This window comes from Phaenicophaeus curvirostris, chromosome 21, assembly GCF_032191515.1.
Source record: "Phaenicophaeus curvirostris isolate KB17595 chromosome 21, BPBGC_Pcur_1.0, whole genome shotgun sequence".
Taxonomy (NCBI): Eukaryota; Metazoa; Chordata; class Aves; order Cuculiformes; family Cuculidae; genus Phaenicophaeus; species Phaenicophaeus curvirostris.
In genome coordinates, this window is record NC_091412.1 from 9,757,092 (window position 1) to 9,784,413 (window position 27,322).

The following is a 27,322-nucleotide window of genomic DNA, read 5'->3' on the forward strand; positions in this document are numbered from 1 at the left end:
ATTGAGTCTGGTGTGTTTAATTTCAGAAGCTCCACGACTAAAAGTTTGGATTTCCAGATCTGATCTGAGTCAGTCCTTCAAAAAGTGAGACCTAAGTATCCATGAAACGCTTTCTGTATTGGCAGAGCACGGATGAGAGTTCTTGCATTGCAGATCAGACCTGTGACTCTGTGTGTAACCATGGGCTCTCCTGAACATCAGTGAGGTGCAGAAAAGCTCAAGGAAACCAGCCTCAGCTTTCCATGCTGCCCGAGAGCTCCACTCAAATGTGTCAGGGTTTGAATTTAGTGTCACAATCCCAACATAACTGATCCTTGTGCTCCCTGGCATGCATACCTGGGAGAGGGCCTTAAACACTGCTTTGTAAACTGGTTCCATGCTTGTTCTGCTGGTCTCAGCTGCTTGCTGGATATTGTGCAGCCATCTCCTCCTGGTTAAGCTTTGCAGGCACTCCGTGCTACTTCGTTCCACGCTTCTGGTCAGAAATTCCACCAAGTTATCAATAGCCTCATCCTCATCACCAGTGCACTTGGAAGCAACTAACTTGAGGAAAATCTGGAATGCCTTTGGGGATAGCTTCCCCACTCTGCTGAGCTGTGGGTAACGGGCACAAAGTTGTTCTTTTGCTGGTAGAAGAAACAGAAAATAGGACAGGGACAGTCTATTTGAATAAAATGTTCTGCTTTTCTTGTGCAAAACGTGAATCAAGCTCTATACTGGATTTGGCTGGAGTGCACCAGTCAATCACTCTGGGATTCTTCGAGCTATGTCCTAAATGTAAGTTTTATCCTGACAGGTAATCTCCAGCTTCAGGACTGGATGCATCTTTTCCTCTACATGCTATTTCCTCACCTAGCGAGAAAGAAACCTGCAAGACATTGCTCCTGTGCTGTTTTTGTACCTCTGCAGCATACCCCAACAATAAAGGTCAGTGGAAAATAGGAAGGGTGCTTGGAGTTACCAAAAATCAGAGGCATCTTCCCATCGGAAGCAAATTTTATGGACACTTGAGGGACTAGAGGGACTGAGCTGCAGGCAGGCATGCTGTATACAGAAATCTTGCTTGAGACCCTACAGAAAAACTGTTCATCAGTCCCATTAAAAATGCAAAGGGCGGAGTCTACAGAGGATTTCACAATCACCCATATTCCTGGATTTCCCATTATATAACAGACTTGCAGACATTGTGTTTTCCTTTTGAAACTTTCCAAAGTAACCATCATTCTTAATTACCCTTCTTTAAGTGCCTTTGATGAATTATTGAAATAACATTTGTATTGTGCTAAATCTCATGAACAAAGCAAAGAAAACGAAAGCTGTATTGAAGTCACACGGAGGTCAGGACAACAGTGTTTTGGAATCAGCTGTACTGCACCAAGAGGTGTAGATGTGGAGCAAAAGGAACAAGAAAGCTTTTATAAGAAACACAGAGTTAAGAAGCATAAATTGTTACGAAAACATCTAAACCGACGAAGTGCTGCTTGTTAGCTCCCAGGGCAGTGAAGGAGTAAAGATGCTCTTTCTCACCTTCCACAAAGCCAGGATGTGGAGCTGTGCCTCAGTCCCCTTTTTCATGTCCAGGAGACTGCAGCTGAGCTGGACCAAATACGCGTGAAGAAGCTGCAGCAGAAAGGCCTGGCAGAGCTCCTTTTCCTTGGAGGAAGGAGGAATGCCGCAAGGGTCAGACTGTGATTCTCAGAAATCACTTTCCCCTATCTACTCCCTCTAGTTCACAAACTCCCAGTTTGCCCAGAGACAAATCTTAGACTCGTAATCCTAACAGAATGAGGATGATATGGTAGATTTAGCCCACCGGCTCCTCTCAGATGTGGTGTCCGTCAGCAGCCAGGCTCGCAGGGGACTGCCCCTGCTCCGGCTCACGGGGGTGCTCTTGCACCGGCTTTGCAAACCCGGGATCCAAGCGGCGCTTGCCTCCCTCCTGCTCCCAGCGGTGCTTCTCCTCAGCTCTGCCGTGACTAACCCTGCCATCATTTTTTTATGCACCCTCATTTCAAATCCTGTTGGACCCGAAGAAGTAAAGAAAAGGAAAGGATGCTCTATGTCAAGCTGCTTCCTATAAGCAAATGAAGGAAGCAAAGATATATAGGTAGAAGCGTGCCTTTGCTGTTAAGCGGGGAGTATTTTGTGATCAATACCTACAATGGGCTGTAAGGAACAGTGTAATGGAAAATGCTTTGATGGATGATGCACAGGCACGGGCTGGGAGCTGCCCTGAGTGCCTCCCAGTGCACCTGAGGCGTGGATGCTGCTGGGGGCTGCAAGCCTCCTCCTTCCCCCATGGAAGTCAGGAGGCATTTTAGCACTGATTTTAGCCGTAGAAAGTGGCAAGTTCTAGCTGACCCTAGTCATGATGGAGCTCACTGTTAATGATGCCTTACCCTGCCTCTCACCTAAAGAACGTGCAGTATTTTAAAATTTAATTCCTGATTTTCTGATAGAAATAGGATGGTATAAAGGTGTTTGGATTTTCACCTACATTTTTTCCTCTTTTTGAAGAATGAGATGAAGAAAGAAATACAAATCAAGTTGACTATACCATGATCAGTTCCTTCATTACTGAGCTACAGCATAATGGATTATTTTCCCCATTATATCTGTAATGTTACAATTACAAGGAAAAATTAAATAATCCTACCCACTTTTCACTCTGTGTTTTCATCGAGGAGGAGCACAGTGTCTGCGAACCCTTTCCTCAAACCTGCTTGTTCCATGATGTCTTTCAGCAATTAGGCTGAAGCAGCTAGAAATAGGTTTATGTGCTTGGAGGTGGCATTGATTTTGCTATGCTGTCTTTCTATGTATTTGTCCTTTAGTTTATGAGCCCTTCATGGAAGAGAGGATGTCCTTCCATATTTCTGAAGTGTGTTCTGGCATGCTTTGAATACAAGAGAGCTGTGAACCGCTGGTTTCTTCTGTGGCTGTGCAGCCGGGAGAAAATGAATGGCAGCACACTGGTGTGCTCCACACCCCACCAGCTGCCTCCAGTGAGCTCAAGGATCAAGAGGTTTTGGTGGTTGCCAAAATAAGCCATTTTTAGTAATGTGTGGCAGAACAAGCAACATGAAGATGAGCATGGAGATGGATAAACCAGTCCTCTCCGCCCAAGCACACATGCAGACATGTTTTTAATTGCTAATGCAGTATTTCAGAGCACCTAATGCCCACATATTAATATGTATGAGGCTGCTAGACAGGTCCAGACTTCAGTGAGACGCAAGCCTATTCTGTCAAGGACCAAATTTGCTAAGTTTATCTGGAAAAATGAGCCAACAGAGAAGTGAAACTCGAAGTTGCTGTCTAATTCATGAAAGCTGCAGAACAGTATGGATTATTAAAGGCCATTTGAGAGACATAAGCAAAGCTGGTATCCTCTCCTGTGAGGCATACAGCACAGTAAAGTGAATGTATTAAAAATAGCTGGATAACACAAAAAAGCTAGGCTAAAAGTGTGAAATGTGTCCTCAGGCTTTACAAGTGTTTTTCACTGCTGTGTCACAAGTGTACATTGCATGTTACAGTTGAAGTAATTTTTCAGCACATCACAATGTCATGAAATCATCAGGCTGGGAATCTGTCTCAGGGGAATATCGCACAGGAGGAGGGGATGGAGCCCTGCGTCAACAAGTAGGTCTGGATAACTGTTTCTTTTCATTTTATACATCATACTTTATGTGCTTATAACTACTTGCCTGAACAAAAAAATGACTGGTGCTTGCCTACAGCTTCATTAGCACCATGGTTGAATGGTTTATGGCCTACTGTGTTGACATTGTTATCTCAGAGCAGAGTTGTTTCCTTACCCTTCCTCAAAGCTTCTTTTTCCATCCCTTCCTTAAATGTGCTTAGAACAGCATCCACCTCTTCCAGGTCCAGAAACCCAGATGCATTGCTGTCCCATTTCTCGAAAAGTGCCTCCAAAAGCAGTTCTCGTTGGGCCAAGCGAGAGATGCGTTGAACCTGCAACAGAGGAACAGCCTTAATAATTCCTGGATGCTCAATGCTTACAGAAATATGGAAAATACAGTATTTCCTGTGGGCCAGGCCAAATCTGTAAATACACAGCTCAAACCTGGAGATGAACCATTAAACCTGAAAGATATTTGGGAACAACAAACACAGCCAACAGTTCGGTTTTACGAGGCAGAATCAGTACTGCAGAGGTTTGTTTCCCAGTGAACAAATGAAGCACATCATGGATCTAAGGTGAGATCAACTCAGGTCAGTGGAAGTGTTGCAGAATACAAATGTCTTCTTAGCAAGTACTAACCACAGCCTTGTTAGTAACACCAAAGATTTGGCAGTTTGTATTTCCGTACATTGTTATTTTGCTGGTGCTGCCCTGAAGTGTGTGGGTTGCAAGCAAATGCGTGTACAATTTGTCCTTTAAATCCAGCCTTTGCACAGCCTACAGTGATAAATGGCTGGAGTGGAATTCTCTCAAAGGCCAAAATACTGGCAGTGTGTGTTGTGTTCAGTGTGAGGACAGCAGAGCCGTCAGATCCAATATCTCATCCAAATTAGGTCAGCAGCACAGAGGGAAACTAGAAAGAGGTCTGAGGAAAATGCAGCAGGAGAGGCTGCTATGGACAGACCCACCACAAAACAGATCTGTACTAAGAAGCAATGTGGGGCACCCTGAGGATGAGCATAAGGATGTTGTTTTTCAATAGGTGGGAAGAGCACCTTGTAACTTAAATATAGGGAAGCATGTGCACATTCACATACAGCCATGCAGATAGCAAAAGCAAACACACTTGTTTTAAAATCCTCCACAACCTCATATGTACATGCCAGTGCAGTAGGTCAGAGATCAGGCTCTTGGCTATTATAAAGGTGAATAAGCAGAATGGAATGTTTTGAGCTCTTTCGCAATCAACTGTCAACCTGCTGTCTCACTGAGCCCGGCTCTAGAACAGAGAGACAACCTCTTACAGGATGAGTCTGTCATCACTTCTAGAGCTGAGGGCTAGGGAGGGAGGATCGGTATGAAAACAAAGGGGTAAAAGGTCTCCTGATGAAACAGAGAATGCAAGGCTGAAAGTGAATAGCTCTGCCAGCATGACTTTGTCAGGGGTTGTAGGCATTCGCTTGTTTTTTGTTTGGAGAAGGGATCAGCAAAACTTATCAATATTTACTTTTTCTTGTTGTTCCATTTTTTCCTCTTCTGTCTGTTTGTATTCTTCTTTGATAAATGCAATAAGCTTCTTCACGGTAGGCAGAGAAATGTCTTCACCAACAAATGTCTCCATGAGCTGTACGAACTGTGGCAGGTTGAGGCAGCTTTCATCAAAGGCACTTCTCGTGCATGAAGCCTGACGGTTCTGAATCTCTGCCATGATGGGACGTAAGTCTGAAAGGCAGAAAGCGCAGTGTGTCGCAGGAAGCCAAATGCTGCCCTAGAACCAGCCACACGGCAGATATCCTGAATTTGATACTTATATCCAGTGAAAGTATGGCTGAATACGGACTGACTCCATGCTAAGGGTCTTTATCTGCTTATGCTTTTCTAATAGTGTCCGGATTTATGCTCCAGTCTGGCATAAATGCTATCATACAGCCAGGTCAGATCACTGCATACAGGTGAGCTGAAATTACTGTTACACGGCAAGTGGCCCTCTGAGACAAAGCCTACGCTTTTATCTTGAAGACAGCTTTGGGAATTAGTGTTGGTATTCAGCTTGCAGCAGTATTGGCATGTCTGCAGACACTGCCAGCCACTGAGCGTGCAACTGAGGGTGCAACTTTGTGACCAAGTACCTGGAATTCTAGCATTCTCACACTTCCAGTTCTCTGGAGTTCTTGATCTGTAACTGCTATAAACGGAACTTAGGTCAGAAGTCAGGAAGTCACCTGATGAAGATAAAATATACCTTGTAATGATAAAAGCTTTTAAAAAAGACAGAGAATACAGCTTTTATGGAAGCCTTTAAACACATATATCCAAGCTATAGTTTCTAAAGCAGATTAAAACAGCTGACATGAGCAGTCACCTGACCATGGCACTTCAAACTCCTGGCTAGCTTCCGCTGGAGAATCCTGTCTGTCTGAGCGAGCTGGACCTGCAGTTTTAAAAAGAAATCTTCCATGAACCATAGCTCACAGTCTAAGCACTCAACTGATTAATATGTAAATTCTACCTCTGTGTCTCTGGAGTTACGCTTGTTATCAGTAGCTGGTTATTTTCCCTGTCTGGAAATACTGCTGCCTTAAATTCACCTGGTGAGTGTTACATTCTTCAGCCCGGCTACAAATATCCATTTTCACAAAAGCAGTAAGATAACCTTTTTCCAGGGTGGGTTCAAAATTACATTCAAACTTCTTGTTTCCATCCCTCTTTCTCTCAAAGAGCATCGTACCATCACGCCATTGCTGCTGCGAGAACAGGGTGGGAATTTGCTCTGACAGTGGAAGTGCCACATGGCCCAAACAATGCGGGATGTGGACATCCAGGTGCTGGCTGAACGACAGGTTAGTACCAAGTACTGGAAGTTAACCACAGAAAGCTGTACGTGGCCATCAGTTTTGCAGCCATTTATATGATGAGCCGGTCACTAGACTACTCTGGCAATGTAGACCCAGTCCTTACAGTGTTTTAAACTGTGAGACACAAGAGTGTATTCACAGAGCTCTAGCAAGGGGTTTGGTCCTTAAATACCTCATGAAACACGCAGTTGATTGACCACAGAACAAGGGCCCTTGTATACAATTAAGAAGTGTGATCATCCTTTGGAAACACAGTGAGAGCTTAAAGTAAAAGGTTGTTATATGATCCTGTACTGTATCTCCCTATGGGCGATCAGTCTAAACCTTGTTAAACATCATTTCTAGCTCTAATGTGCTCAGGCTCCTGTCTTGCTATACTAATGTTACAGAGTAAAACGGAACATAAAGTTCCCACTTATTAGAAAACTGCTGCTTCAGAAAGTCCCTGCTTGAATTAAAGTGTCTGCTTGATGCCTTGAATACAGATCAGCAGCACAGTGATCAGCAGCACACTCACCTGCCATCCTGTGAGAGGAACACATGGAAACCTTGGAAGAAAACACCGGGCTGAGATGTCAAAGCACATGTTCTTATGTATTCAGAAATCATTCACATGCTTTCAATAGTTTTGAAACAGATAAAAACCACACCTGTAGTTAAAGCAGTTCAAATACGTTTGTTGAGAAAGATTCAGTTTGCCAGGATAAAGGAGAATGCTTTACCTTTACCCTGGTCTTGCAGAAGTTCCTCATCCCACAATCTTCTCTCTAAGCCCATCTGTCGGCCAAATTGGCTGCCATGCTGCCTAGAAAAACTCTCTTTTCTTGCAGGAGTTTCTTGCACAAGCTCTGCAACTGGAGCACTCTGTTTTGAAGCAGCGATATCCATGTCTGCCATAACTATGTCTTCTGAGATAATGGTTGTAGCTTCAGGTTTTGGAATTGTGTCAGTTGTGTCTGTAATCTGGTTGTCCTCCTCCTGACTAACTTGCACTTCTGAGCCAGGTTCTCCATCTCTGATAAAATAATCTTCTTCCCTATTTGTTTCTGTACCAGGCTCTTTACCCAGGCTAAATTCCTGTCCCTCCACCTGTTTTTCAGATTCAGGTTTGCCATCTCCACTAAGACTGTGCCCAGTAGAGGCCGATCCTGGGTGAGCCCCATCCTGCCCGTCTGCACTTGCAGACTCCGTTTGCCTCTCAGTTTTGATCTCTTCATGGGAAATGGATTTCTCACTACGTATGGCATCTCCATCCAAGTCACTAGCTTCAAAATCAGTGCTTTTCACCGCTGACACAGCATCCTCATCCTCCTTTCTCACCTCAGCATCACTTGATTCTGCTGCTTGCTTTTCTTCCTCAGAAATTCCTCCAGTCTCAGCTTCACTCATGCCTGTTTGTGCAAAAAGACCTTCTCTGACATTTGTTTCCATTCTGTATGTGCCTTGGCTTTTATCATCTGCAGGTTCATATGCTAAAGCTGACCCCTCAGAAATTCCCGTTTCAGACAGGACTAACTTTTCATGGACTTCTTCACAACCTTTCTGGTCATCAAAGCCTCCCCATAAATCCGCAAGCTCAGTCTCTTCTAGCTCAATTATTGGCCCTAAAATAGAAAGAATAAGTTAATAGTTTGCTTTCGTTTTACATTCTCTAGTATTGCCTAAGAAAGTGTAAAGAGAGAAGGTATTGCCTAGCAAATAGGAACTATCAGAAAATACCTTCTGCAAACACATCTCAGAAACACAAAACTTCAAAACAGTATTTGTGCCTGCACTTATTATTGTGTATTACACCTTATTGCTTTTGAAATAAATATCATGTTTCAGAATTCTCCATACTAAGAAGGATTGCTGTAATTTGCCTTGCATTTGATCATAGCAATTAATTAATGTTCAATATCTTAAACATATTTTGCTTCATGTGGATGATTCTCTGTGTTTCTTATTTATCCTTCCATGTTCCTAGAAAAAATATAGTGTAAACACAGAATTAACTTCTAATATTGCCTGGTGAGAAAGAACAATTGTTTCAGCAGTCTTTCTTTAATCCTACTTCTGAAAAGTACTTTGGAATATTGTAGAAAGGAAAAGTTTTGGATGCTGAATTATTTCTGAACATTGCATCACAGTTTGCAAAACACGTTTGCAAATTATGGTGTAGAGGTCATAGCATTCATTTGGGTCCTTTTTTTAGGCTCTGTCCATTTCTGGTAACACTTACAAAAGACAGTAACTACACAGCCTCAAATGACCTCTGATGTTTTAACCACAACTGAAACATCCCCTATACTTACACCGTCTGGGGTTACAGAATCGCCTCTTAGCAGTCACTGGGCTTCTGTCGTAGAAGTCTGCCAGCAAGGCAAGGATTTTTTGTCTATCTAAGAGACCAGCCTAGACAAAGAGATTACAATAATTGGATTTTTCCTGTGGTTCTTGGGACTTAATCAACATTTGCAGCACTACAGAGGCACCATTAGCTAAGAATTACCTGTGACTGACAATTGTCCATTAGCAGAACATCAGTACAATTTCAAATAAGTGAATTTATTTCATAGGGGTGAAAATTTCTTCTCTGGGCTCAGCTGGAACTCCTCATACTTATAGCTTAGCATCCTCTTGCTTATTCTCGGCAAATTACAGGTGGATGATTGTAACCACTTCTGCCAAAGGAGTTCTTCATGAAAAGATGAAAGCTTCAACATTTCACACTTTCAGGATGGATATTGATTGCCTGACAGGACTACAGAAAAGTTTTCACCTATTGTGGGCTGTGCTGTATTATGGTAGTGCCTGCACATAGTAGTTTTGTGCCCCATCATTTCCTTTGAAGCTTTATATATTGGCAACTGCCTGAGGAAAGAATTAGTCCAAAAATCTGAGGTATTATGACAACCTCCCTAATTTCTTTTAAAAATTCATACGCATTCATCCGCAGAGATGAGAGAAGCACTTGTACTTCCAGCGCAGAGGAACACACAGTTTATTAAGTCCTTCTCGCTCAGGATATGCAGACAATAAACCCAGGAAAAGATGATGAAATAGGTAATTTCCAGTGAGGAAACTGTGAATTTAAAAAGTAAAGCAAATCTAAGGATTGCAAGTTTTCCATTTCATGATGAATTCCTGTTGTCATTATTTGAGTCCTGCCACCTTTGCAATCTCCCATTAGCGAGATACAGTAGTTAATTAGAGAACAGATTTACTTAAGTTCATTATTTGTAGCAAGTAGCTTTCCAACTGAATTATTGATTTCCTTTTCACATTTTGCTCATGGATTAAAGACCGCAAAATGTAAAATTCACCAAGCTTTTAATTCCTGTTGACTTCTCCAGCCCTTAGGCTGAAGAAATGAAGAAGTTTGCTGCTCTTTTCTGGAAATGAGCTCAAGAGGAGTGCATTGGTTATAACCTACACTCATAATTAATGACATTAATGTGAGGAACCGAGAGATAGCTGTACTATGGTAGTTCCTGCCCACGAGCCATGAGTGTGGTCAGCAGGACAGGTCCAGGAGCCACTGTAAATCACAGCAGGCCCATCTGTTTTTGTAGAACCACCCCAAATTCAGCTCCACGTTTACTACCAAACTCAGTGGCTGGAGAGCCAAAATATGTTGACCCATTTTCTTATCTCCTAGATATCAGCAGGTGATGATTCTCAGTTGTTTTCAGCAGTGTTCTGTTTTATCTATGAGCAATTCCTTTAGCAACACAGACTAAACCAGCCTTGTCGTTTACTCAGGGACAGATCAGTGTTGAACCGCCTGATTGTTTCTCTGGAAATGTGATGAGTGGATCCTGAACTGCTTGGTAGCGAGCAATGTGGGAAGAACTGACACTCGGAAAAGGTCACAGGAAGCAGACTTTGTTATCGCTGCATTGCAAGAGGTAATCAGAAATGTCTCAAATCTCATTAGTTTGAAAACTAATCTCTGATTAAATTCGATTTCATTTAAAAATCCCGGGCTTAAGTGTCCCTGAAAATTAATGTAGATTCTGTTATAAAGTATAAAAGAAACTTAACTTGATATACGTGAGACAGAGAGACAATCGGCTTAAAATTCAGAGAGCTGTTGCCTTTGGGGCATTAGACCAGCCATTCAGTCGTATTCTGGTATTGTCTTGGAAAGTTTCTGCTTCACTTTATAGTCCAGGCTGCTCTTGCCGAGCTGCTGTCCTTCTGGACACATGCATTTGAAATCATAATAATGATCATGTGGATGCCTTCTAATTTGACTGTAACTTAAAGGCTGCTTTCTCAGCTCCCTGGCCCTAATTGCAGCTCACTGAGGCAGCCTGCCACACTCCCCATGCAGACTGGAATAACTGCCTGCTCCCAAACAAATGTAAATGAGGAACTGAAACAACTACTTGGCTGTGCTCTGCAGAATGAGTACTACAGGTAATAGATCGCATTCAAGTGGTAGAAGTCTTGGGTTAGTTTGCATCTTTTATCTTCCCCGTGCAGCACAGTACAGCAGGACTTATCAGAGCCACACAAAAGAAACCAGGTCAGGCTTAAAAGAACCCTGTGGTCCACACTTTGGTTTAGTGAACTCAATGTGCAGAGCATGGCTACCTTGGAGGCTACAAACAGCAACTGGGTTTGTGCTCTGATCACTCTTTCGTGGGCAGCAATGGCATCTGTGCTGATAGCTGCTCCCTCTTGCTAGGTTGTGCTAGCATTTTTGGCTCTGTGCCTCTCAGTTTCCACTGGGATTAGTAACATGGAGATGGTGATTACCGCCACAGAATTAATATAAAGAAAGTCACATTAAAATATGAAAGGGGAGAAGAGATCCTTTCAACATGCATGGCAAAGTAGAGCTCAGCTTTATGTATTACCCAGGAAGATCCATCATAGCTCTTCTCGACAGAGCAATGGGAGAAGGAAATGTCTCACATAAAAGAGAAGCAGACACGTTGCTTTCCTCATCCCTGAAACAGCAGCTTGCCTGCTGTTCTCTAAAACACACCATTGGTGTTGAAATGTGCTGTGTGATTCCATTCTCTTAGACATAATGACGTTATTAGCATGGCATTGTAGAGCACAGTTCACTCTGGGTAGGCATGCCATAAACATCACTGTCACTGGAGGAGTGCTGGGTGGGGTATATAATCCATGCAGGGGAGAAAGCTGTAAGGTTATGGCAACCATTTGCTGTGTAGTAGCCAGCAACCGGCCAGCTGAGGCTACTTACAGTAAGTAACACACTTTTTTGGATGAATCTCAAGTTTTTAGTAATAGTTTATGCCATCAGTTCTTCAGTTCCTACTATTTACTGGGTTTCTGGTAAGTTTAGCTTTTTTTCTTTTTTTAACTAGAGATGCAGATGTTTTCTGAGGACGACAGACAGAGCTTAGAGCTGCTGAAAATGAAATGATGGCTTTGAGCTGCAGTTCCAGCTCTGTAACTGACGCATTGTATTTTAATTTCCTGCCCATAAACAATAGCTGAACTTCACAGCACTTTTCTCAGAGAGCTTGTAAAGATAGATCATTTTGCATTTTAATTTGAAACCATTATGAGATTTATTAATGGAAGCTCTAAATGTATATTAATTAATGTAACATAGTTAACACAGTATACGTTACTATCGTAGGGATGTACACACTTGTTAAGGTTAGTTTATACCAGCTCATCTTTCCTTAAGTACGGCTGAACAGACAAATTAGCACCCAAATATTCTGAACAAGCTGTGGGAACAGGTAAGGACCAGAAGCAGTAAAGTTCATGGTTAATTTCTTCTCCAGGATCATCAAACTTCAGCTGTGTGTCATCGTGTTAAATCATTCAATCTAAATAGCCATCAGCTACTGGCTATATCTGTGTCTATGAACTATGAAGATTGTTCATCAGCTATTGTCTTCTACAATAATGCTGAGTAACCACAAAGAGAGTATCTAGAGTCACAGAGAATAAAAAGAAGGCAGTGACAGAGAAACACCAGACTGGAAGCGTCATCGTATTGAAATGAGGTTGAGAGCTGCTTTGCCTACCTTTCCATAATCACAATCTAGGAAGAGATCAGCAAACATTTGTCTTCCCATATCATGTCTTATTGCTTCTTGGAAGTCATGAGCACACTGAGAGAGATGCTTCAGGATTTCTTGGAACACGTCATCTGACAAATGTTCAATGTAGGAAAAGACATACTATGGAGAGAAAGAAGCAGTGTAAATGGTGAGCTTCCTTCTGGTATTTTCACCTTATTCGAACTCTTAAAAATCTATTGCATGCAATGCAAGCAGGTTTGTAGTTTAATTTGCTGACATAAAGCAAACTTGGTGCATGGATGCTACAATGCCTACTTTGCTCTTCCTTTCAGAAGCAGTGATATTCTCCAACCCGGCCTGGGGCACTGGTGTGCCAGGCACTGCACAAACACAAATTGAATCGTTCCTTTCCTGGCCCAGAGGTCACTCATCATGTTTAGTGGTTCCAAGATCCTGGATCAGGGTCCCTCCTACAAAATGTCATGCTTAGGCCAGGTTATCTGAAGGAGAGTGTACGTTCTCCATGGTTTTCTGCAGCATTAAGTGTTCCTGACTTTACTCCCAAGGAGGGAGTGCCATTAGTCTTTGCAGACCTGACACTCAGTACTCTAATGCCACAAAACCACCATTGCCCACAATTTCAGTGTTTAGAGAACCAGGCTGGATTCAACAGAAAAAAGGAAAGAATATTTTGAAAATGAGCCTGCTGTCACCTAAGTCTTCTGACTCTGGGAATACTACTGACTTGAGATTTATTTTAAGTTCTAGCCTTGGAGACACTTTAACACTTTGGATTTATAGCCATGTGGTTTTTATGAGCAAAAGCAATATGGTTCTAAAAATGTGGTGTGCATGACATAAATAATAATGGCCATCAGAACAAACCACAACCCCAAAGGCTGGGCTGAATTATTACAGCAGGTTTCTGGAACCAGCTGCCCTAACAGGGAGCCCAGACCATTAAAAAGAGGAATTTGCAGACCACAGAATGGTTCCCATTATCCCACTTTTAGAGTGTGGACACCTGACATAAGTGCTAGAACATCTTGGATTTGTTGAAATGCCACACAGGCATTAATCAACTGAAATGTTAATATATGTTATTTTATTATACATTTCTATGTTGCACAGTTTCCAGGTATATGGCATAAGTGGAGAAGAGAGCAGAAGAGCAGTGACCAATGGCCTAATGGGTGGCCGGGGGGCAAAAAGAGCTCCTAATGCAATGTGTGGGTTTTCTGCATTTCAGCATAAAAAGAGAGAACGTGGGTGGGTTGGAGAGAAGGTGGCAGATCTGGGGCTATGTGTATGTACCAGCTCTTCAGAGCTCTTACAACCTAGAGCCTGAGACAGATGAACCATCAAGATGGCACCAGCTGGGAGGATGCAGGTTGGACAAGCAGTGTGTTGGTTTGTGTGTCATATTGGTGACACATCCATCGGCTGGGGTATTAATACGGCTGTCTAACAGCTCCACAGCAACACTTTTAGAAGTGTATGTTCAGCTCTGTGGGCAGGAGGAACTAGCATAGAGTCATAAGCTTTTCTTAGCTGATGCGTGTAAAAGACTGTACAGTGTAAAGTACTGTGCACATAATAACCATGCCTTGATTTATTATTAACCAAGAGATTTTGACACCCATCAGCAGAAAGCTGGCACACCTTCCTCTTGCTATCCAGTGTGAGACCTTGCTGTAGTTTATGAACATGTTCTCACCAATAACAATGGATCTTTGCTTTTTATTCCTGCTGATCTCAATAGGAATCAAGGAAGCCGCATGCAGTCATGAAAAACAACCTTACCTGTCCAGCCTGATTCTGACCCTACAAAGGCAGTGTGAGTATTTCCCTTGGCACCGATAGCTTTGTGTCAGACTGCTAGGAGTTCTGTGCATTAGAGTACAAAACCTGTGGAATAAACTATCAAGGATTGGTCTCTGGGATTTAAATGCTTTAAATATAGATGACCCCCTGAGTTTTTCACAAAGGATGTGAAAATTAAAACCACCCCCGAAACCAAAAAACAGCATGTGAGGTCCTCTACTAAGTTTCTAACAGCCTCACAGTAATCCAAAGCTGCACTGAATTCACGAGGGGAAAAAAAGCACCTTTTAATTTTAAGGTCAGTTAAAAAGCAATGGTTTCTACATGTGTAAGGGCCTGGACCAGTGTGGAGAAAGATCATCTCGCTTTCTTGTTTTGGTGAAGGATGCAAACTGATAAACAAAGGTAAATTGCAGCTGAGGATTAAAGCAACCCTGTCCTGAGAGCAGTTCCCAAGGGAAGTAATGAAAGCCTCGTCATTTGATTAAATTAAAACTGGACTGGAGAAAGCATCAGAGAATGTATTCTGAGAACAACATTGCACTGGCTGCTGAATCAGAGGCCTTGACATTCCAGGTCTTTTGTACATCTGATCTCTGTTGTCGTATCTTTAATTGAGTTGCAATAAGGAGCACGCTAAATATATTTTAAAACATTTTTCTGATGGTAATGGTGCATGAATTTGTTCTGGGCTTCCACAAGTATGACTATGGATTGATGCTTAATTTCAGTGACAAAGGCAATTCTCCAGGCTCCCATTACCCACAACAGTTTGCTTAATTAAATGCAATTATTCTGAGGTTAAATGTAAAAAATACCTCATTTCATGCTTAAAAAAGCCTTCAACAAGTTATCATAAAATGCATCTCTGCAAAATACTGAACATGTGAGTCTCCTGAGAGCAAAGAAGGCACAGAAATCACACATGGTTGCTTGAAATTAGTTTCTGCACAGCTGCTTTATACTCTGTTTTTAATTATTGTAACGGCAACTACTTGCACTGCTGCCATTGAGGGTCTGTCATTCTTTCTATTCTAAACATCCTTTTTCACAGATTTCATTACCTAGCCATAAAGTTTAGCTCTGTCACAGGCAGGAATGGCTGGCGAAGCCTCAGTCTGCACAGTTTTTCAGTAAATTTAGTTTGAACTGGTTTGGTTGTTTTCAGATTGATGAAGAGTGGAGTAATGGGGTGAAACTTCCAGCTACATTTCTTGATTTTGGTGAGTTAAAACCATATTTCTGATATTTCTCAATGACAGCTTTTGATTTTAAAACTGTGTGATTTCTCAGCCTGGTTGTACTTCACATACATTTATGGCATTTGTTGCAGTTCGGTTATGGTTTGGGTCAGTAACAGCTCAAAAATAGTAGAGCTTCTTATCCCAGTTAATAGTTTGTTGGGGTTTTCTATGATTAATAGAATTTCATCAGAAATAACAGTACTTTGGGAACAGTGTTAATTACCTCAGGCTCATGGTTATATTGGGACACTGAACCTCCCTTGAACAGCCAGTGCAAAATCTGAATTCACAAATGATTCCAGGTTTGTCTTTTTGTAATGTATCGGTGTCAGAGGGCTTTGGCATTCTACAGGGCTGTCCTAAGCCCCACTGCTTCCAGAGTGACTTCTCAGAGAGAAGCCCAGGAAAGCAAAATGGAATACTTCCCCCTTGCTGAGCAGCGTGCAGGCATTGTGACAGCAGAGGATGGATACGGAGATGGAACATGAAATGTCCAGATAAAACCAGTCACCTGGGATGCTGGCAAAGTGAAGCGCTTCACTTACTCATCTTAGCTGTCCACAGGGAAATGCTGCTACTCTGTGATAAGCATAATATTCTGAATCAGATGCTTTTATTTCATTTCTCACCTCTATGAATTCATCTGTGTTTACTTTTTCTTCCAATGTCTCTATGATTTCCAGCTTCCTGTCATAGATTTCTGGTAAAAAATGAAGGGATAGTGGTTTAGAAAGCAAACAGTTGTGGGTTTGCATGTCATACACATATTTTACACACTGTATACATTAACTTTCTTCTCTTGTTGGATCACATTTACTTGAGGTTATCCTACAGAGTAGCTGAAGCTCCTGACTGTAGAGAGGGTATCTATCTAAATCTGATTCTTACATCCCTTGCTGAGAACCTGCACTTATCTGGTCAGATCTGTCTGATCGTATTTATTCTTGACATATGTTCCTGCAAATTGCAATGATTTTAACAGTGCTTACAACTGATTGTGTGAGGGTATTAACAAACAGATAAAACAGCCTTAAAATTCTGGGGACATGGATTCTGCTTTGCAAGCGTGGAATCTGAAAACCACAGTAATTTTCCCAAGAAGCTCTGTGGGGATGTTTTTACTGATGATGATATTCCAAACCATCTTTTGCGCAGCTTTTGGGATGCTGTAGTGGGAACTGAGAAGGTACATCTCATATCCATACAGGTTTCTGAGTGAGGTCTTTGAGCACAGACGTGCTATTTCTGTTGTGATTATTTTTCTGTCTTTTATTCTACAATATATCAGCAATAATGAGAGAGTTCAGCATAGAATGCATTCATCTCTTGTTGGTTAAGACATTCCTAAAGAGTACATTATCTTTATATAATTATAAAACAAAGCTAAACGTTCCGTTAATGTATATTGGGTGTTATTAAATGAAATATGTTAAGAAATGGAGCTGCACTAGTAGTGAAATACGGCACCACCAGCATCTGAGCAGAAACTCCCTTCTCAGTCTCACATCCCAGGACCCGTTCACACGCGAGAGCCACAGCCGGAGCGCGAGGGCTGTTTGGCATTCGCACAACGCGCTGCCAGTATGGGATGATTACTCAGAGGAACAATTTTATATTACAGAAAGGGCTGAGCAAGGGCAAGCTCCAAACAGAGGTGAAAGCAGCAGCACACGGAAATGCACTCTGGAGGTTCCTTGCTTATCATCCCATCTTCCAGCCAAGGCAGATTTGCTATTATTGATGATCATTAGAGGCTGTCGATGTAGAGGGCTGGCAGCAGGCTGTATGCTGCCACTTGAATGTTCCTGGCTCCATCAGTTAATTATTGGTATTCGGGGAGGTCAAGTAGAAACTACATAAAGCAGACATGAATTATGGAAATTCTTTCTGTGCAAGTGCTCTGATACAGAGGCCCTTGTGCTGTGTGACTGGCACGCCTGGGACTGGCAAAGGGAAAGGCTAGACAAGATGTGTGATGTGAGGGGGCGTTAGGTAAGCTTCAGCATTTTCCCTGAAACCATAAAAGGAAACAACACTGTCAGATGGCTCCAGAGAGACCTCATAGCAGCCTTTAAGTACTGAAAGGGGCTCCAGGCAAGCTGTGGAGTGTCTCTTGCTCAGGGAGTGCAGGGATAGGACAAGGGGGAACAGTTTTAAGCTGAAAGAGGGGAGATTGAGATGAGATCTTAGGCAGAAATGTTTTCTTGTGAGGGTGGGGAGGCCCTGGCTCAGGTTGCCCAGAGCAGTGGTGGCTGCCCCATCCCTGGAGGGGTTCAAGGCCAGGTTGGATGGGGCTTGGAGCCCCTGATCCAGTGGGAGGTGTCCCTGCCCATGGCAGGGGATGGAACTGGATGGGCTTTAACCCAAACCGTTCTATGAATATTTTCAATTCTGCCTTTCCTCCGCACCTCCCAGCATGCCGAGCTGTCTGTGAGATTTCCAAGACCTGCCATGAGACAAGAAACACTATGGAATAGAGGAGATGAAGGAGGTTGTTACAGTGATTCTTAAAAATTGTCATAAGCACCTGGTAATGTCTGGCTAATGAAGTGGAAAGAGCCCGCATCTGATATTCCTGTCTCTCAAAAAGGTTTTTTTTAACTTTATTCCATACTTTTTAAAATCATGCTAACGAACCACATGGTAGTTCAGTCTCTTTCCAATCTGTCTCAGGATTTGCAGTTAATATCCTTAGAGATTTTTCCTCTGTTATCAAATCCATTCACTGTTTGCTCACAGTTTGCATCAGAATTCAGACCACAGAAATAAAACTAGAGGAAACATATTGAAAACTTACCATTTCCTATATCTATGGGAACAGAAGCAATGACATCCAGAAAAGACCTCAAGGCACTCTGAACCTACAAATCAAAGTAATAGTCAAAGGCCTGTTCCATGCAGACAACAGTAGGCAATCACTAAAACAAATAATCTGCAGTAATTTGTTGCATGGGCCATCAATGCTTCTTACCACACATTGGTGGGTCCTGTTAAATGCTGACCTTGTTCATGTTGTGTTGTGTGTACCCACAGGACAATTTCCTAGGGACTTTGTCTGACTTGTAAGAAAGATGTTTGTATTACAACTACTGCAGATCACAGCTTTTATGTGCTGCAGTACCAATTCATCTGAGTCACAGGGGTAGAAAGAAGATTTAATGGAGGCCACAAGAATGCAAGAGTGGCTGTCCTGGACTCTTTTAAGGGAATTCTAAGGGATAACCAGCTGCAGAGAAGGACATCCAGTGATGATGTGTGTCTCCAACCTCAGGAGTGTTTGGGTACCTTATGGGGCATTTAGCTTCCTAGAACCTCTGTGGAGAAGGCATTGCAATCCTTCCCTGTGCTTGTGGGTATGGCTAAGTAGTAGACATCTGCACCCTGACCCTAAGGGATGTCAGAGCCATCACCCATCCTTCTGCTCCATGCTGCCATGCCAGGGCAGACCGCACTGTCTCAGTCTTTCTTTTCCTCCTGCCTGGAACAATCATAGCAAGGTGTTAACAAGGAGCTTCCTTAGTTACCAGCGCAACGGGTATTCTGCCAGTGACATCCGCTCTCCACTCTTTGAACTGCATTGCCAGCGCCTCCTTTCTCATCGCTTTCACCTGAGCCTTCATATTCTCCACCCGCTTCCTTTCCTTACGATTGTTTATTGCCTCGGCCTTCATCCTGGCCAGCCTGTAGGACATGAGAATATCAAGTAATATAATATAAATATAATAATAAATAATATAAACCTGTGCTGCAGGTTTGCATTTATTTTCCAGGGTCCTAAACCACCAGGCAGCTGCATCCTCTTTGCCTGGTGGTCCTGGTGTGGGACAAACTGTTTCCCCCTCGACAATACAGCAAACCAGGCTGTAACAGTGCTGGGCACCCGGCTCAAAGGGAGGTCGTTTCAGCATTAGACATTTCCAGAAAGGATGCGATGGCAGCGAGGGTGACTTCTCCCTGCAGAACGAAACATGTTTCCTCAGGAAGACAGCTGCCTACCTCCCACACGGGGACGGCTGACTCAGCCTGAAGGATTGCCATCCCTGGACAAATAGAATCTGTGTTTCAGGTACCAATCCATTTGGACAAGGTATTTCTCCCATCTGTTCTCCTGCAAGCCTTGACTCCCAGTCGGGGGGCAGGTGAGGAGAAACTGGAGGAAGCTGGGAGAGCTCACAGAGGACTGGTGAGCTTTAGGGGAGAAACTGCGGGGAAATCCTGGCTAATGTCAAGGCTTCTGGGAGCTTCATTGGGGTCAGAATTTCACTCCTCATCTTTTTGGTGCTTATGTGAGAGATTTTGAGCAGAGACTATCACTTTTTTCCTGTTTAGAAAGTCAGTGACTCCCATTAGGAGTCTCAGAGCTCCATGGCGTCAGTAAAATCCTCTGCTGCTGTGGTTTAAGAATCCTATGCAAATCCCACAATGCAGCCATCACAAATATGTAAATCCTGAGCTGCTGTGAATGCAAATCCCATGATAGTACCAGCGGATATGCAAAATCTGCTACAGCCACGGCTGCATAAACCCCTGAGGCAGCGTTGTCTATGGAGAGATTGATTTCTACAAGTCTTGATAGTCACTTCCTTTGCATCAGCTCTGATCGCTACAAATTGAGAACCTGTCTCCAAATGTAAACATGGACTTAACAGCCAAGGCCACGATAACACGTCACTGGTAGGCAACACTACAGGAAAATCTGACCTCTCCAGGAATAAATTCTGATTCACAATGAAAGCTAAGGGGTCTTTAATGGAAAGAGGGGGAGCACCAAACAAAAATCCAACCCAAACCTGCAGGAATTCTGATGTATTTTAATTCAATTTCTTTTGCAAAACAAAATATAAGAAATGGTTCTGCATCTAGGTGTCCCTCTGTGAAGCAATACGAATGGTAAAACAGCCCTCGAACCAAAGGTGTGGCAAGGCTGGCATCCTAAACACCCCCAAAATAGCCTGTGCTAGAAAGAAAGCTCACTGATAGAGAAGATGTTTCCCCAGATCATTTCTTTCAGTTGACCAGCATTTAAAACATAACAAATAAAACTGACAACCTTTTACCAGCTTTGGTTGTGCTACTGTATGTCTGCTTACGAAGAAAACCCAAAAAGCTGAGCTCTTACACACTGACGATCATTCAGTTATTATTATTTTTATCTGTGGGGGAAAAAGGAGGCAAGTGACTGTATGAAATTCACTTATCACACTGCTGTAGTTGTATTCACACATGGCATGTGCCTATGAACTGAACAGTATGTGGAAGAGAAATGGAGAGAGAGAGAAACTCAGAGCAGTAGAGAGAGATTTAACATCTTTTATTCATTCTAATACTGGGAATGTCAATTATCTTCATTTAGAGTTTATGCCTAAGACATGTCAACATTTTACTTCCCTAATTCCTGACACTGAAAGCAATTTTCCAGCTGCATGTACTATTTATGCAAATAGAAGAGACAGCCATTCAAATAGATGTCATTATTCTACAAACACAGACAGAGAGTAAAGTGATCTAGCAGTGAATGAGTAATTTTGACATCATTCACAGTCACCTCTGGGTCATCTATAAGCACAAATGTTTACTTCTATATTTTTCTGAATAAAGTAATTAAACCAAAAGCGTTATTGTTTACCTAAAGCACTCACATTAGCAATATGCTATGGACCCCCTTCCAATATTCATTAAATATTATACTAAAGCAAGCAGCCTGGAATACACCCCACAAGACAGCAACATAAAATACAGAACAGTTTCTACTTTAAATGGGGAAAAGAATCTGAAAGGAAAGTCTAAAGTAAAATTCCCAGGAGCAGGAGGTTCTGTGATGTGCCAGGATAATATCATTGTTGGTTTGGTCAGGAGAAGTTATCCTAAAGGAGAAAAAGGAGGTTAACATTTCATTAAGTTTGGAAGAACAGAGAAGAAATGACCTGAAGAGTTCCTAGACCTTTGATATGAATCCCTGTCCTACAGAACTGCTGTCACTAACCCAGACTGGCCTGAAAGCATTTCACATTCCACATATGTAATTAAGATAGAGACTAAAGAGGAATGATGCACTTGTAAAGGGCAGAATATTGCCTTAAAGAGGAATAACTAGTGTTTCATTCTGTGTGACATCTTCTGCCATTTGTCCTGCTTCTCAAGTTCTTGCAAGACACAGCCGCCACCTCTGGCCCTGTCCTCCACAGGGTTCGTTTCATTCGACATTTTACAAGCCCAGCTGCTGTGACACCATTAGTGTTCTAAACCAGAGACCAAGACACCAGCTCTGGCCTTGTGACCAGCCAGACTTTCAACTCTCTCACCTCTCTGATGCTGTGCCTGGAATCTTAGCTTTTAGCTCCTCCGTGACCATCTTCATCCCTCGCAGGTACGGGCCTGGTTTTGTAGAGGCACCATACTGAGGGTTATGTCTCATCAGATATTCTCCAAGAAAAATAATGGGATTAAATTTGGTTGGTTCTTTGTCTGCTGCAAGCACGTTCTTTCTTTCCACTTCCATTAACAGTTTTTCCACTCCTGGGATTAACGTAGGCAGGAGGTTTTCAAGCAAATAGATGCGTGTATCCATGGTCTCTTTCTCTTCACTGAACCACTCTCTGGGCAGCCAGTCACAGGGCTCCCTCTTTTGTACCTTCTCTTCTCTTGCCTTTTCTGCCTGAATCATCTTCACCTTCGTCTCCTGCAGTCTCAGACACCTCTGCTGTACCTTTTCATAAAAACGCTTCTTCCACGGAGCACAATTATCTAGACACGGCAGCTCATGGTTCCCTTGATCTCTCTTCATTTCTGTGGCAGTTGCGTTCTCATCTCCGAGTTCGGGATAGTTTAGGTCTGCAGCCTGGGCTGCCTCCTCTGGAGGACCAGCCATGCCTCAATCACTGCGATACAGAACAAAAGCAGCGTGTTATACAACGCCAAAAGATGCAGCAGGGTCCTTGTGGGTGACACGGGAAGAAAGTCTATTGTCAGAAATTAATTAATAGTCTTTTTCTATGTGCCTTTTTTATTCCGTTACTGCTGCTTTGTACTCTTAAATAAATACAGCCCCTTTACTTCAAAGATTGGTAAATGATTTATAAAGATTAATTATGTATCACAACAGCCCTTGGAGACAGAGCAACTAAATAAGTGTGTTCCTTTCTTACCGGAGAAGAAACTGAGACACAGAAGAGAAGTGATTAATTCCAGGTCACTCAGAGACTCAGAACTCAATTGGTGAATGGTGTTCAGAAGTCTTGTCCCCCAGTTCTAACCATTGGATTCCTCTTACCCCTAGTGTCATTATTTCTGTTTAGCTACCCTTCCATGCCTCCAGGAAATCCAGTGGGTGTGAGGCAAAGGAAGCAGGTAATGGAAAATACCAGGTATTAGGTGCAAAATTTCTCTACCTACATCCCTTCTTCTACTTTATCTTTTCTGTAGCTTTGAAAAATGGGGGAAGTTTGTCACATAGACTACTTAATTTCAACTTCAGTAACTATTTTTGACTCGGGATGTTTTGTTTCGAGAACAAGGACACAGGTGTTTGGGACAGCAGCATTCTGGCAGGATGGGAAACTCTATCCCAGGAACTCTGTAAGTAAACTGTTCACAAGCACTTAATCTTACAGATTATTCTGTAAAAGACAGACCTACAGAGAGCTGCAGATATCTCTCTTCACAGTTTCCCAAATACCATTGTTTCCCTCGCAAAATGTTAACTCTGTGAAATATCAGGAAGGAGCCGAGTTGCTCCCAAGGCACAATTTGAAAACTATTGCTGTCTGTCTCCACACATCCCCGTCTGCATCTGCAATGGGATTTACACAGACGGAACAGAGCAGAATGTTCTCTAACTGCTTGATTCAAAGCATGAAAAATCACCAGCACGCTGCAAAGAACCCAGCTTGGTGTTAAACAACAGCAAGGCAAGGGTGGTATTACTAGAAAGAGGCTGATTAATTCCTTTCCAAATTAAACGCCACTCTGAGCTCACTGCACAACTCTCTTTTTTCAAGCCCTTATTTAAAAGTGTTTTTCCCTACAGCCTTTCAGTATCCATAGCGATACCATTGCTTTCGATACATTTTGCTCTTCACGTTTAAGCATTTGTAGCTGTTCTGTAGAGAGTTCAGCCTTCCAGGAAACACATAAATGTGATCTACAGCCCTCCTGGCACACAAATGTAATTACGAATATGATGACCTTTGGGTTCCTAACCATTGTTTGAGCCCAAATGCTGCTTGGATAGGTAGAACGCTTCACAGCACTCAATTTCTATATCTGTTTTCTCGATGGGCTTGTTGGCATCTTCTGCTAATATGTTTGCAAAGATGATTACCTGCTGGGGAGCGAGATGGATTTATGGACTGAGCTGCCAGCCTTGCCCAAACAGAGTGCTGTGAGATGGTAGCTGGTTTAACCACCGAAGGACATGAGCTGTAAAGGAGTCCAGATTTATAATGGTAGAAAGGGAAACCTGTCAACTATGTCAAACTGTTCCTTACTTAGGTGAGTTCCTTTCAATAAGCTGGAAAAACAGACTCTTTCTGGTTCAAAGCAGGTTGTTAACCAAATGTTCCGATCACAGACCAAATCAGCTAAGTTTGTTGTACCAAAACAAACCATTCTCGCAGTTTCAAATACTTAGGTTATTTTTTAACATCCTTAATGAAACCATTCTGCAGTTTTTGACAATGTTAAGGTGACAACAGCGCTCTGCTTTATGAGGTGGCTGATTCTGAAGGATGATGATTGCATTTTCTACACTGCTCTCAACCATACCTGAGGATAATTTTGAGGATTAGTAAATGTTTATAAAGTATCTCTATGTCTCTGAACAAAATCAAACGAAAAATCAACTACATACAACCATGCTGTCTCAATCCCATAGCATTTGTGTCACTCCATGGTTGGACTCAATGATCCGATGGGTCTTTTCCAACCTGGTGATTCTATGATTCCAAGGGCATAGAGAACCATACTCACTACTTAACGCAGGACAGACAGCAGACTAAGAGGATGCAGAACATATGAACAGCACGTAACTGTTGAAGCAAACAACAAAGGAGTGCTACAGTCAGGCCCAGAAACTTGGAATTTGTCAAGGATTACAGGGACACACCTCCAGTTTGTCGAAGACGCCACTGGCTTATAAACTTCACTGCTGATTGATATTAGTTGAGAAATTGGGCCATAATATAGAGAACTCTCAAGGCCTGTGGCATTCCCAAGTGGAGGCTTGATTGTCCAAGTAACAGTCAGCATGGTGCACAGAGACAAGCTTTAGAAACACCCAGGAAATTTGAAATGTGATATAAAGTTTCCTGTAGGCCTTTGCTCAAGCTGACAGCAAGATAAGCTTTTCATTATTTAGTAGGATACCACTTTGCTGGCTCCTCTTCTGGGAGAGAAATATTCTTGCTGGAATCCATACAGGGACAAAAAGATTATCTCCCAGTTCTCTGTACAAAACCCAAACCTGCTCCTAAATAAGATTTTTATGGTTTTGTTGTTATTCTCTTAGGAGGTTTGGATGGGTGGGGCAGGGCCAGAAAAAACTAAAGTTTGTCTAGGTAAATATTTTGGAGATGTTTTATAAAAGTCTTTTCAAAACCAGAGTCCAATCTTTCTAATGTTCTGTTGCTCAGAAATAGTTTTGCCTTTCCCTAACATGCTTCATGGAGCATGTGTATCCAAGCAAAATATCCCAGTACTTTTTCATACATGATTTTATTTTCAATATAATTTTAAAAGACTTTCTCCTTTCCCTTCTGAAGCTTTGAAGAGCTGTTTTTCTTACCTTTGGAGCAGGTATCAAAATAGATCTTATTCCTTCTGCTTTCAAAGTGACTTTGCAAATGAACAGGAATTTAATATATGCCCATCTGTTCTCAACCATTAAAAATCTTAAAGCGAATTAGGGATTTCTCAGACCTGCTCTGGAGCTGGGCTGCGAGTTTCTCTCCTCTGTGTGTTTGCAGTTGCTAAGCAATAATCCCAAAGGTTGCTATGTCTCTTCCACGACTCAGAACTGCTGTAGGTTGTCTTTTGGCTTTGGCAGCCCAACAGACTCTTCTGTACTGAACTTAGATCATCGCATCACATGACTGAAAATAATATAAAATAAAAAGACTATGAATAGCAACAGACAATGTTAAGGGCACAAATAGAGTCCACAGGTGCCCAGGGACAGAAGGTTTACCTTCACGTTCAGGGTTCACAAATTCCAGAACTGCTGAGAGTCCATTAGAAGCTGAACTGAGGACGCTGTTAACCAGATGTGAGAACCTGGGAGATAAAAAGAAATTAATTACCAACTCCATTTAAACATTTTCAGGCTCTGCTTTTGTGTAAAGAACTGTGTCACTTTGAAGCAGCCTTGCAGGAAAGGCACATACAGCACTAATAATGGCGGAGTTTACAGTGCTGTTTTGTTAAGACTGCCTTTGAACCTGAATCTAAAGGAATTTGATGAATCACCTTAAATAATTTCTCCTATATTCTTCAAGAATAATATACAACACAGGGAAAGGAGAAGGGAAACGACAAAAACATCTATGACAGCCATTCTGCACTCATTTATAGTAATGTAAATCAGGTGCCTGATCAGTGATTTCCTTGGCATGATGCAGGACTTCCAACTGAGAAATTTATGGCAATTTCTGCCAGAAAATACAATTTATCTAATGCTGTTTCTTTCTTTGTGTTTTGCACTGGAAGAGGCATGATCTTCAGATTGTGTACCTGCAGGAAAACTGAGCTGGGACTTTATCTATGGCATTTGTCATGGAACACAGCACCCTGCCCGCTAGCACAGAACAGCTGAGCTTGTTACAGAGCTTGAAATAGAGGGAGCTTAGTATAAATAAGAAGTTTTCCAAGCTCTGATACAGTTGCCGTCAGAGCCACATTTGTTCTTTAGTTAAGGAACTCTGGAGTTTTAACTGTGGACTCAAAAATGTCACTCTCTATCATCTTCATCAAGTCACTTGTTATTGATTACAGCACCCACAACACCAAGGGAAATAATTAACTTGTAAAATTCTGGAACTGGAAATAGTTCTCAATGACAAGGCGTCAGAGTCCCAACACAAGCCGAATACAACATTTATGTTGCCTTTAAAAAAAAAAAAAGGTTTCGTTTTGTCCCTGAGACTTGCCATGTAAGTTAGAAAGTGTGTTTGCTGGGTGTGGGTTTTTTACAAGGAGGAAATTTGCTCAGGAATTACAATAGAAATTGTACTTGAGTAGACACTCAAAAGCCTCTTTTTTTATTGTATCATTACACTTTTTTTTCTAGAAAGGATGGCACTATAGAAGTTCCTGGTGCTTATACCCAGCAACGTTTACTTTCCCCTATTTACTCCTGTATGGATGTCAGGAAATACCTTTGGCCATCGGTACTAAGTCTCTCTCTGAAATAATATTTCTTCTGGACACTCAAATACCATTGGAATGCCAAGCTTCCCAGTGTAGTAATGTCCCATAGACACTACAATGCTGACTTGATTTTACAACTCAGCTACAGAGAGGAAACACAGCACAAAAAAAATCCACAAAAACATGTAAGTCCACTTTCACATGAAAAATACACTGCAATAAATTATAAATTCTCTGCTATTTGTTTGAAAACAACCTTATTGGAAGGAAACAGGCTCACTGCAGTGTATTTTCAAGATGTGTTGAAATACAGCATCAATTATGTCCAGAGAATGAAGCATAAAATTACTGCACAGGAATAATTTAAGATGAGGCTTTAAACTGGATTGT

The 27,322-nt window shown here is 42.1% G+C and overlaps 1 protein-coding gene and 1 long non-coding RNA gene across 2 annotated transcripts in view; one reads left to right on the forward strand and one right to left on the reverse strand.

The window, feature by feature from the left end:
* The window catches only part of EFCAB5 (EF-hand calcium binding domain 5), a 38,909-nt gene that overhangs the window by 7,409 nt on the left and 4,178 nt on the right, over positions 1–27,322 (reverse strand). The window contains exons 2-15 of the mRNA XM_069874321.1: positions 25,755–25,840; positions 25,487–25,659; positions 21,874–22,449; positions 19,096–19,252; positions 18,369–18,432; positions 16,201–16,271; positions 12,507–12,662; positions 8,799–8,898; positions 7,227–8,108; positions 6,012–6,080; positions 5,779–5,871; positions 5,157–5,371; positions 3,822–3,978; positions 337–626 (exon numbers count right to left, since the gene is read on the reverse strand). Coding sequence (XP_069730422.1) covers positions 337–626; positions 3,822–3,978; positions 5,157–5,371; positions 5,779–5,871; positions 6,012–6,080; positions 7,227–8,108; positions 8,799–8,898; positions 12,507–12,662; positions 16,201–16,271; positions 18,369–18,432; positions 19,096–19,252; positions 21,874–22,439 — 2,820 coding nt within the window. The 5' untranslated portion in view covers positions 22,440–22,449; positions 25,487–25,659; positions 25,755–25,840. The remainder of the gene's footprint in view (positions 1–336; positions 627–3,821; positions 3,979–5,156; positions 5,372–5,778; positions 5,872–6,011; positions 6,081–7,226; positions 8,109–8,798; positions 8,899–12,506; positions 12,663–16,200; positions 16,272–18,368; positions 18,433–19,095; positions 19,253–21,873; positions 22,450–25,486; positions 25,660–25,754; positions 25,841–27,322) is intronic.
* On the forward strand, positions 14,219–27,074 carry LOC138729787 (uncharacterized). Its single transcript, XR_011338948.1, has 3 exons — positions 14,219–14,340; positions 15,496–15,550; positions 26,853–27,074. It is a non-coding gene; the product is annotated as an uncharacterized lncRNA (long non-coding RNA).